Genomic DNA, 12,436 nt, shown 5'->3' with positions numbered 1-12,436 from the left:
GTAGACGAGGTGTTCATGATCACGCCTGCCAAAATTTGCAGCGCTGCGCACCGCGGAAATGGGCCAAATTTCAAGATGAACGCTTCTCCCCCTTCTCTCTGTCGGCGCACGTCTAGAAAATGAGGGCATGATGTGGGCGTAGGAATGGCCCTACGTACACAGCACTGCGGTCACGTTGGTCCTCTACGTAGACGACTCTGCTCTGACGATACCACGTGACATGGCAAAATTTATTTAACACAACATGCGTAGTTTATGTATTTGTTGCTTTAAGAGATGAATAAAACTTGAAATAAATAATGAGACGCAATAAAAAATTTTGCGCGTTTTTCTTTCATTTTCTCCCGTGAAATGCTACGAGATGCGGGGCTAACGTGCCAGCGTTTCACGTGCGTTCGGGTTCCGACGGTTAGCGCATTGAGCAGACGACTGACGTGGAACGCTCCTACGTGTTCGCACACTCGTTGTGCTCATCTACTATACCGCGTCTAAGCCAGCGTTTCCAAACAATCCCGCAGAAACAGGCAGAAGACCACAAAATAACGCTGGTCAACAAAGCAACGCCGCTCGCGCGCTCGGGGGCTGGGCTTGTTGGGCACGTCACCTCATGGTCGGATGCCGGAGAGGGTGGGGAAGAGGTTTGGCTTGCAAAAGGCTACGCGAAGGAGCGGCAAGGGTTTCGAGCTCGTCTCCTCTCACCCTCGTATCGCGCTGCTTCAAAAAACCTGTTTTCTTCGCTCGTAATGAACCGATTAGACAAATTTTTGTGGCTAAACGTTCCTCATCGAACACCCAACAACTTCCACTGTCAAATTTAAATTCGGTATGGGGACTGGTGAGTGGCCCTTTAAAATAAAATCGCAGTGCTTCTAAACATGTGTAAACCATATTCTCCTCACGAGCTTCTACCTATTTAAATATTAAGCCGTCGTCAGATTAATAGTCGCTGCGCATAGGCTAGGAAGGGTACGGCGTAAAAGTGTGAAGTGCGATGTCTGCTTATATTACGCTTACTCGAATGTAACACGCACTTAATTTTCGAGAGTTCTAAATAAAAATGCATCTGCGTGTACATTTACAAGATCTACTGAAATTATGGCATGCCATTATGTTGGCAATCAAAAACACAAAGGCCAGCACAATGCACCATGATAGAATGTGAAAATATATTCTGTCGACAGTTCCTTTTCTTCACTGATCCAGTTTCATTGTCTTTGAGCTCGCAACTGCACGCAATCAAGCGTGCAGCTTCCTAGGGCTAAAAGGTTTCTTCTGAGTTCGACATATGGCACTCTGCTGCGAAAGGTGCGACTTTTGAATTTCAAACAACGTCGTGCTTGCTCACGCTGCTCGCAGCTGTTCTGCATGGTTGTTAAACTGTTTTGGCTTTTATTGCATCATTGTTTTATGAAATAATGGTGCAATTTAACGTTCATTATGCAAGTGAGTTCACTACGCTAGTGAATACAGTAATTCTTCTGCTTGTCTCTAACAAGTCAAAGTTAGTTTTGCAATGGGCCCAGAACAGGTAACTCAACCGCAGTTGCATCGCTTGTGTAATTTAGTGGGGCAGGGAAACATGTAATCTGGCCCTGGAGTGCAATAAACAAATGAGACTATTAGAACAATATTTGAAAGTTCAAATATTTGTGCACTCCTAGTCATTTTTTGCACTGATTTTAGTATCGGTATTACGATTTGGTGGCATTCTACTATATTAATAACAGTGTCTTGTGAATGAGATCAAATGCCAAGGTATCTTAGTTAATATTTGAAACTTGAAATATTTGTGCACTCCTTGTTATAATAGATTTTTAAAATTTTTTATCTGGATATGTTTACATTGAGTGGCCTTCGACAATTGGATTTGCACTAACTGTAACCATTCCTGTTTCATTGCAGCTTCAATCTTACCACCCCGCACTTCCAAAGTCGGAGTTTGTCAATAGCAAGCTTACAGCCAAAGCTAATAGGCAGCTGCAGGACCCTCTTGCCATCATGACTGGGAACATTCCCTCGTGGCTCACTCAAGTCGCCTATGCCTGGTGCAGTTCTTTTTGAGTTTCTGCTCTCTGGCTCGCACAGTGTGTTGACAATTTTAGCTCTATACAGTTTAACCCCATTAATAAGAGGCACTGATCTGAGAGACAAATAAGTATTTGAAGTGTTTATTTTTCAGAATTTTCTATTTTATTTTTTGGCATTTTGTCGTTAACTTTTTCGCTGCTGCAGGAATATGGGCTGTTCTTACTGGGTATTAAAAACATTTTTTTTTGTGGCTAGATACTAATGCCTTATTTACATTATTTGGTACCAAACTGTAGCTAAAAAAATGTTCTGTCCAATAACATAAATGTTGCATATATATTTAATACACACATTAAGGAAAAAATGTTTATATTGAAAAGCTTACACAGTAATTATATCATTAATGTTTTAAAAAGGGTAACAAAAAATAATGAGGTTAAAAATTATTCAAGATATATAATTTGTCACTTCTTATGTTGCAAAAAGGTTGTACAAGTTTATAAAATTATTGCCAAAATTCTTTCCACAAAAGGGAAAGTTGGTGAGAGTGCAGCAGTACATGGGTTATCCTGTGCAGCTTGCCATTGCGAATGGTGTCTGCCTGCTCAGAGTCCATGACACCTAGAAAAGCAATGAAAGAAAAAAACTGGCTTCTGGGCATAATTTTGGTAGGAGTGAGGCTTGAAAAAACCTCTGAGGTATTCCAGTAGAGAGGAAGGCGAGGCAATTCAACAGTTCCCATGTAGATGAGGATTCCAATGCGTTTCATCACTTGATCGGGGCTGAAGTTCCTCCACAAATCGTCTCTTTCCACATTTGTCTGCCTCTCTAAAATATGCATCCCCTCATATTTGTTGGCGTAGTTGCAAATCATGGTGTTCAGTGATAGACAGCTGGAAAAATTGACTGCCCGGACGAAGCGCCGTGTATTACTCTGTTTCAGACTTCGACCCTCGGGTTTCGTCTGGAACGAAATTGCACACGCTTGATAGATGCCGGCAAGGAATGATGTTTGTAGGAAGTTGAGACCCTCAAAATGAGTAAAATTGCAGTGAGTAGACGCTCTGCCGCCCGTGACTACTAATTAGGCAACAATATGTGCGCCAAACATACAGCTGACACTCATTCGCTCCATATTACGGCTTGATTTGGTGCATCTTCATTATCGGTGGTAAAATCTGATGTGTCACCATCTTCTCCAGGCTCACTGCTACTGATTTCATCCTCAAAATCTACTGGTGATGTCTTGATTCACGAGAAACCCACAGTTTTTTAGGAACGTCCACATGGGAAAACGATACCATCATCAGGGCACTTTTGCAACAACCCGGAACCGGACGCGGCCCTTGAAAACCGAAAAATTGCGAAATCGATTATTCTAAAACTATATTTTTGTGTTGTATGTCTAATAAACAATCTATTCTGTAATTATCAGCACCTACTTCAACCGCAAAGTGAGAAAAAAAATACTATTTTTGAGGCCGCGGTGGCGTACAAAATGCGCAAAAAATGCCGAAATCAAACCAAACTTGGCGCACCATTCCTAGACTATGCTGTCTATGCGTACCATCTTTGTGCTGTTTTGAGCGTGAATTTTTTCCCTCTTTTTTTGCCGTCTTGCAAAATAGCGTCGGTGGCGCAGTTGAGATGCTATTGGCATTTTTCAGTCGAGCAATGTGGATCGCGCGCTGATTGGCTAGAGCAACGCATTCATATCTTGCCTGCGAAAGTGCGTTTGCATTGGCTACTGTGAAGCAGCGGGGACGGTCGCTCTCTCCGATGGCGCGCGTTGACCCCATGGTTGCTCTGCTACGTTTTCCTCGGCCCACGTCTTCTTGCCTTTTGCACTATCTTTTCAATCATTTTCTTTTCTTAATTTCTTTTTGCACTAGTTCTCTGTTCTTTGTCTTAGTTGTTGAGCGCGATGCTGACTACGAAGCCGAAGACAGTGCGGAAGTCAGAGTCCGGCATGCAGAGGTGTGCTATGCGGTTTGTACAAGCGTCGGGATTCCACTATTAATACTGCTGCTAGTGCCGACTGCGAAGGTGCTTGCAGAAGCGGAACTGTGCTGTCAGCGGTCGCCAGTCGAGAATCTGACACATCGAGTGTGGCCGGAGCTGCAAATGCACCGAGTGTTTTCGATATAGTGGGACTTGGTACATGCTCCGAATCGGTGCCATCGAGTGCGATGCCGAGTGTTTCTGAGATCGCCGGACCCGGCGCTTCGATGCTGTACACCTAAAAATATATTACAAACGACACCGAAACAAAACGTAGACGAGGCGAAAGAAGAAAAGAGTGTGCAAGACACTTCTAGCTATTCTGTTGAAGCTTTCTGAAGAAAAATGTGTGTTGAACTTTTTAAGCCCGTTTTCTCAGAATGTATTTTTTTGCTAGTTATGGTGCTGAGGGAAGCCAGAACTCAAAGACCGCTCAGCAGATTTTTGTGCTGTCTTTTAATTCATTTTATGAATGACTTAGCCAGGGTGCAACGACATCCTTTTTTTAATTTATGTCATTAGTTCATAATAAACAAGTAAGTTTTGATGAATTTAGTAATTACTAGCTAGATCAAATTCAAAGTTGTGTGAACATTTTTTGTAGGGTAAATTAAAAAAAAATCGTCCTTGTAGTACTCGGGGATATCTCCGGGTAGCCTCCCCCCTTAAGTGGCGAGGAAAAACTTTCCTAAGGCAAAAAACAACGCGAAACATAGCAGATCTTGTTGTGCGTTTTCTACTTTCTTACCTAGATGGCGTCGGGCACCCACAAACTCCGTAAGTGTGCAGAAATTTAAACTTGAGATGCATGATTCAAATTGAACGATTTGAGTTGGCACGGTAGCGAAAGAGTTAAAAGGTTGCATGATAGTCAGTGGAATTGCTTGTTGCAGCCCGTTCCTGTTTCCTTTCGAGACTCGTCACCTCCTCTTCTACACAACATCATTTGACCGAGACCGTGCCCTGCAGAGGCTACTAGACATGACCCCTGATCTCTCTGGGTCGGACAACAGCGAAAGGGTCACCCCACGGTTAGACCGGAGAAAGGTGGGCTTTTCTGTTCTTTTTTCTCGACTTGCTATTGGCATAAGCATCCTGTTTCCTATGTGTATACCCACAGCATAGTAGAAAGATGTAGAATGTTTCTCACAAAGCAGCAGGAGTTCCTCCGAAAATGTATTATCCTCTAAACATGATGTCGATGTGAATATGGCTTGGCCTTAGTCAGAAACGCGTGTTAATGAGACTGCTTTATCTGGCTTCAGTGAGCAGAAAGGAATTAGTTAACAGTATATAACTTTTCTATAGGTATGCAGCTTTGTTGAATTATAGAGTGAACATTGCTAAATATGACATATTTCTAAAGTTTAAAGTTGCAGTTTGGCTCCATCTGTTTTACAGTATCTTTTGGCTCCATCTGTTTTACATTTTTCTTAACTATGGTTGTCAGAAGGAAGCACCACATGACAATGGTAGGTTAGAGATTCCTAAAAGGGCTCAACTCTCATTGGTTTTCCTTACGTACGTACCAAATCAGATGGATTCAAGAGCCCTCTTTCAAATGTTTATACCTGCTGGTTGGAGTGAATGTGAATAAGGAGTGACGGCATTTTCGGTCTCTTGGAGATGGGAAGTTTGATCAAGTATGTAAGAATCGAGATTGTTGAAGTTGGGATGCGCTACATTAAAATGCTAAGCCACTGCTTTCAGCAAGTTTCTTTGCCCTGTTCGCACGATATGTCTAATCTAACATTAACAAGCTTTCTTGCTTTGCTAATTATCGTTTGTGACATGAACATTCAATCCTGTATAAATGTTTGAACTAGTGCAGGTAAAACTAGATTTTATGTGATGAACATTATTATTTCCAGTGCTTTTGACAGTAATGACATATAGAAAATGTTTGCAAGTCTTACATCTTAAACGAGAACAAGGTATTATGCATGAAATGGAATGAGGCTCTGACATACTACTTTTGCAGCAATAACTAAATTACCTTTGTTACTTCGGGAAACGCTCTCTAAGGTGCTCTTTTCTTGCTAATATTGTATAATACCTGCGAAGGGTATAGTTTGTGACGAATGAGAGGAAGTATCGGGGGGGGGGGGGGGGTGTAGTTGACGGTCGAGGAACGAGGTGCGAGTGTCATGTGAACAGTGAAGGGGTGCGCGGGAAGGTGGGAAACGGGACGTGGCACGGAGAAAAAAATTTGTGTGAGTGTGGCTGCCTGTCGTCAAGTGTATCGTCATGCGTGACAAGTTCATGTTTGGTTGGAGCACACTTTTGTATACTGTATTTTCTCACCATAAACCGCATCAAAAATTCAAAAATCGCCTGAGAAGTGGGTGTGCAGGTGATCTGCAAATAATCCGGAAACAGAGGTTGGCTTCATGGCAATGCATGGCCTACCGTGCTGTCCGCATCCCCGCCGGCATCGTCTGGTGCAAAGCCAATAAAAGCATCCCCACTTCCACAGCATCCCCTCCCCCCAGATTGCGAGAAGGGATCCTTCTTGAGCGCTCATAGCTCTGTGGAGGGGGTGAGAGAGTAAAGGAACTCTTACACACAAAAAAAGATGTTGCATCTTATTTTCTCTGTTGCAACAGGTAGCTAATGACCTCGGGACACGCAATTGACTTTTTAAAGAACTCAACCCAGTCACGACGTGGTCTTCAGCTTTCTTTTTTCCTGCTGAAATAAGATGTACTATTAGCGTCAAATGAAACGCGAACAACGGCAAGCCTTCGCGATACTATAGTACGTCCACTTATCACTACGAACAGGCATGCATATATGCGGAAAGATGCCGAAGAGGATGCATGCGCCTGTCAATCGTGATAACTAGATGGTATGCACTACACTATCGGAAAGGCTTGCCACTGTTCGGGTTTCATTTCACACTGACAGTACGTCGCAGCATTTCGCACGCCGACAGAATGACAAGCTTGGGCAAATGCATTGGCGGGCACGGTGTCATCAAGTTTCAAAATAGCACGGTATTCACAGCAGCGAACTCATTTGGTCTTCATTGTATTCAGTGCTGTCAGTGCGTATGTGCCTGTTGTGAAAATTGTGTGAAATATTGTTCTTGACTATAGACAATGAGGTGCACGAGAAATAACTTCATTTTGTATGTTAAAAGCTATCATGTATTTTTTCAAGGTTGCGTGGCACTTTGTTTTGCATGTGTTATTCTACATAAGAATTTTTTTATTGTGCTCCTTCGAGATTTATTGTTTAAGCTGGTCCAAATCTAATATTGGCAATTTTTAGTCCTAGTACGTTTGTTTGACAAAAAGTTCGGCAAGTCTGAGTCCGATTGAGTCCGGCTGACAAAAATTATGGTGAGTTTGAGTCCGGCTGAGCTATATTTTAGTTAAATTTTCGTGAGTCTGAATTTGAGTGAGTCTGGCTGAGCAATATTTTCGGGAGTGTGAGTCCGGCTAGTTTGGTGATTCTGAGTCCAAGTGAGCCTGCTTGAGGAAAGCTTTGGTGAGTCTGAGCCCGAGTGAGGATAAAATTAGTGAGTCTGAGCGAGTTCACTTGAGAAGTTTAATGAGTCGGAGTCCAAGCGAGTGAAAATATCGGTGTGTCTGAGCCTGAATGAGGTTTTGGTCTGAGTTCGAGTGAGTCCTAGCAAAAAATATATTTATTTAGTTTGAGTGAGCTCCTTTTATTTTCCCAACCCATGGTGATGAGTGGTGCAACCTAAGGTATTGTGGGCCATCTGTTGGTTTTCTGCAGAGTATTGTGCTTCATTATCCTGTTTCAATAAATACCGTCGTGTCTAGGTAATTGATTTCACTGGAAGACTGGTGTGTGGTAAATTTGATGCTAAGGTGAAACTTGTTGCAATGATCAATGAATGCGATTAGTGCACTTATGCCATATGCTCGTATAATAATTAAGACAACCCACGTACTTAGATTTAGGCACCCATTAACAAACCTCAGGTGGTTGAAATTACTGGAACCACTACGGTGTCTCTCATAATTGTATTATTGTTTGGGAATATAAAACCCCGAGAATTGTTGTTAATGAAATAGCTGTGTTGCTGTTTGCTTGTTTAAATTTTTTTTTATCAGAGGACGGTTGCTCGAGACGACCTTCTCAAGCAGGCTGAGGTGGTCATGCAAGACCTTGGTAGCTCAAGGGCACTGCTGGAAATTCAGTATGAAAATGAGGTAAGCAGTGCTACTGGCTATGTGCTACATTAGCCATGGGAACAGCTTGGACACCAGCTTGAAAGTGGGGTCCTTGCATTTGCTTACAATTTGCCTGAAAGTGGTCCAAAGAAGACAAGTGTAGTTTATAACGAGGGAGTTATGATCTAACTACGTGTAAGTTTTACCTTCAAAAATTATGGGCACTGATCTGATTTTTAATCAAAAAAAATTTTTGTAGTGCCATGAGCACACAATTTAATTACTTCACTGCATGAGACAGAGAGTTCACAATTTCACACTACAGATTGCTCTCCTGTGACTTTTAAGGCCCCTGGTTTGCTTGTTTTTGTGCCTTAGGTAATTTACATGACCATGTCACAGCGGGTGCAACAGCTTTTGCATGCAACACATGGGGTGTTCTGATGCCACAGATTAGTTACAACTAAATGTTCTTGCATGCGTGCATATTCTTCATAAATGAGATGACAAGAGATGGTTAACGTGTTTTGCCCAATCTTTGGATGGCTTATTATGCAAAACATAGTAAAATGAATGTCAAACGAAGCTACTATCTGTATAGTATGTTCTTTGTTGGAACCATCACAATTGATATTGGCAACTGTTGTAACTTTTGAAGAACATTTACGAAGTTGTGTTGTTAATGCATGCATCATAGTTGTTTTGTTGCTCATGTGATCACTAGAATTATGAAGACAATATTATTGCTACTTGCCAAAGCAGTTAACGTTGCAGGCATTAGAAAGGTTCTAAAAGACTCTAAGCTTACATGCGCATACATTTGCCGAGAAAGAAGACGGGCGAGCTTTATGTTAAAATAGAGGCCAAAAAGAATGGCTAAGTGTTTAAAAAAAAATAGTGTCAAAAAAGAACAAAGAGCATTTAGGTGAATGTGCAGAAAAAAAAGCATTTTAAAAAATGAAAAAAAGGAGCAACTGAAAGCATTCATTTTTACACATGTTTAATTAACCATGACTGTGTAGGTTGGCAGTGGTCTTGGGCCCACACTGGAGTTTTACGCCCTAGTCTCCAGGGAACTTCAGCGGTTTGACCTGGATATGTGGAGAGGAGAAACAGTGTCTGTTCTCAAAGGTGCGTGCTCTCTATATACTCCTTGGCTTGCAGCAATAGTGGTTTATCTGCAGCTGATAACAAAACTGCATTTCTTCAAAATTTTTACACATTCATGAATTTAATATGGCTTTTTAATTTGTGTTTGTAGGATATGAATGATAGTCCCTAACAAAACACAACTTAAAAAGTGATTACATCATACGCATGATCATCTCGCATGAACAAGTTTACTGTAAAAATGAAGTATCATAAAAGCCCACGTATAGTCAAAGGTTTCTCACGTTTTTATGATTTGAAATTTCGACCCAGACTAAATGCGGATCCAAAAAATTTTCAGCCGTAAATTTACTTTCGGTGTCGGCATTGCGCGACGCGGTCATTGTCATCAGGCCTCTGCATTGAGTTGCGTTTGTTCTACTTCCCAGTAACTATGATTGTAAGCTATGAAAGGACCGCAAAAGCATACTGGGCTGTCTTTAAAACAAAGATGATCTCGGCTGCCAAAACCATCAGCAACTGTGCTGCAGGATGGAAGTATGGCATAGACGAGTAAAGCGCTCATGGTTGAGGGAACAGAAGAAAGTCCTCTTTCTGTGGAGCAGAGTGAGAAGTTTCCGGAGGACGAAAAATGCAGCATTTGCGGATGTTGAACGGGAGTCGGCAGACTTTGGGGTGATAGAGCACTACTGGTACTCCCATTGATACTCGTGCATAAGGCCTTAAGGTGTCACCTCCATCAAGAGACTGCTGTGCGATTCCCATGCACCGAGATTGTCATCGCCTTGAGAGGACATCCTGGCTGCAGCTGCTTGGTGTGTACCTACATGAACCCTTTAAGGACCACATCAAGCGCATGTATATGGAGTGGATGAGGTACAGAGAACCAGAAGTGACCCTTGCCTGAAAAGTGACTGAAACGGGCCTCGCCAGCGTTGCTGCGCACATGGATCGCCGAAGCTTGGGTCTGCATTCCCGAGGCACTCGTTTGTCATGCCATCAACAGGTGCTCGATTTTGAATGCCCTTAATGGCACTGAAAATGAGGTTTCGTGAGAGGGCATCTCTGACTAGTGAGTTTTATAACGAGGTGCGTCAGATGACGATGAACAAGCGTGTGAATAAATGTATTCAGTTACCGTTTTGCTCTGGCTTTGTTGGGGCAAAAACTTTTTTTGTCGCATTTGCTATCTTCAAAATATACTTTTGACTATATCTGGGTCTGGATTATATGCAGGTGCATTTACGATGTAGGCAAAAATGTTTAAGGCCTGTGTGCTTAAGATTTAAGGGCACGTTAAATAACTCAAGGTGGTTGAAATTTCCAGAGTCCTCCACTGCGGTGTCTTTAATTAACATATTATGGTTTTGGAACGCTGAACCCCAGATATTATTATTACTATACACGAGTTTTTACTGTATATGTTGCAGTGGTGCAGACAGGGAAACCTCCGAACCTTGCCATATACTTTATAAAATGTAAGGGTGCTGGGTTGGTTAATTTTTCTGGGCCCTCCCAAGCTGTACACATTTTAATCTGTTAAGCAGATGAGGAAATGCATCATGTAAGGGCTCGTCCAGTCATATCCTCAATTACACACATTTTCTTTGTCTACACAATTCTCGTTGTGTTGCTTTCTTACATTTTATGCTGCAGCACAGTGGCAAATGTGTTTGTATTTGCCACAGTCTGCAATCCCAATTTCTGTTAGGGATCATTTCAGTGCTATTAAGCGACGAGAAAAAGAAAGGTGTCTTTGTCATTGTGTCAGTGCTACTTGCATGAAGTGGCGAGTTTGCTTGCGTGAAGTGGTGAGTTTGCTTGTAGGAAGAAAATGGGAGGGGGGCAATGATTCACCTAGAATGCAATGTAATAACAGCTTGACACCAATAGTAAGGTTTAGCATCATGCTATTATGCTTAAGCTTTTAGTGCTGTATCCTACTTATTAATAGATTGAAGATATCATGACACAGCCTGCGAGACAGTCGGTGTAAGCGGAGAGAATGGATTAAGCATTAGCTAACTGCACACAAAAAATGCATGCAATGCACATATAAAGAAGCACATGTGAAAGCCAGGTTTTGAAATGGTGGTGCAGCTTGATTGCAAACAGATAAAAGAACAAAGGGGTGAGATACCACTGTTTGCTTATGATGGGCTGCGTGCTGAGGCTTTAGTGCTGTAGTACTGATGGTTGGTGCTCCTTTCATGTGGCTTATTTTATGCAGACCAGGTGTGTTCTGCTAATTGACTTTTTGGGGTGCTTATTCTGGCAGCTGAACATAGAATGCTGCTCAAGCTCCTAGCAGATTAGGCGCGAGGCTTTGTTGTTTTACAACCATGTTTACTGTGCATTACTGCCATCTTTGTAAAAGGTATCTTGTTACAAAAGCAAAATCGGTACAGTTCTCTGCAGCCAGGGTACGTTAAATGTAAGCAGAGTTGAGTGTAACAGATTCTTAGCTAAAGTGTTTGTCAACAAGTGCATTCTTGAAATTCTTAGTTTCTCCATGGTGTCGCTTATTCTACCGGCTGTACGACTACTACTTAGGAGTTGACCACTGAAACCGCATTGTCACCCTCTTCCTTTGAAACATTTTCCAGGTGGTGAGGAGCCAGTGCGGTATGTGCACAGTCCGTGCGGGCTCTTCCCACTGCCTCTCGGTAGGAATGCCAAGGTGGGCCAAGTGAGCAAGGTTCGCTCCCGCTTCAAGTTGCTGGGCAAGTTTGTGGCCAAGGCACTCATGGATTCGCGCATGCTAGACCTGCCACTCTCGCTGGCTATGTACAAGTGGATGCTTGGCCACGAGGGTTCACTCTCCCTTGCCGACATGGAATCTATTGATCCAAGCCTGGCACAGTCGCTGCGACAACTCCACCAGGTGGGGTTCTCTCTCCTTCTTGACTTAAACTTTTGTTATAATGTCATTTTTAGCCTTTAATGTCAGCCAGTCATCGTGGTAACCGGCAGCATCTGTCCATGACCTGGATTACACGATGCTAGCATATGCTACCTCGAAGGGTCTTCGCACTTGCACCAGCTTCTGATTAGGCTTTGTAAGCAAGCACATATAGCTTCGGATGATACCCATCTGTGAGCACAAGAATGGTCCGTAAGCGCAATAAGTTTCCAGGAGTGTAATAAGGGTC

General features: G+C 42.5%; 1 protein-coding gene across 7 annotated transcripts in view; it reads left to right on the top strand.

Moving 5' to 3' along the window:
- The window catches only part of ctrip (E3 ubiquitin-protein ligase ctrip), a 125,897-nt gene that overhangs the window by 103,419 nt on the left and 10,042 nt on the right, over nucleotides 1-12,436 (top strand). For all 7 annotated transcript variants that reach the window (XM_037412410.2, XM_037412408.2, XM_037412414.2 and 4 more), the window contains exons 29-33: nucleotides 1,903-2,045; nucleotides 4,923-5,076; nucleotides 8,115-8,213; nucleotides 9,197-9,305; nucleotides 11,891-12,168. In XM_037412410.2, coding sequence (XP_037268307.2) covers nucleotides 1,903-2,045; nucleotides 4,923-5,076; nucleotides 8,115-8,213; nucleotides 9,197-9,305; nucleotides 11,891-12,168 — 783 coding nt within the window. The remainder of the gene's footprint in view (nucleotides 1-1,902; nucleotides 2,046-4,922; nucleotides 5,077-8,114; nucleotides 8,214-9,196; nucleotides 9,306-11,890; nucleotides 12,169-12,436) is intronic.

The sequence above is a fragment of the Rhipicephalus microplus genome, chromosome 1, assembly GCF_043290135.1.
Source record: "Rhipicephalus microplus isolate Deutch F79 chromosome 1, USDA_Rmic, whole genome shotgun sequence".
Lineage (NCBI taxonomy): Eukaryota > Metazoa > Arthropoda > Arachnida > Ixodida > Ixodidae > Rhipicephalus > Rhipicephalus microplus.
Note: the sequence above shows the minus strand (reverse complement) of the source record. Positions and strands in the feature narration are given on the sequence as shown.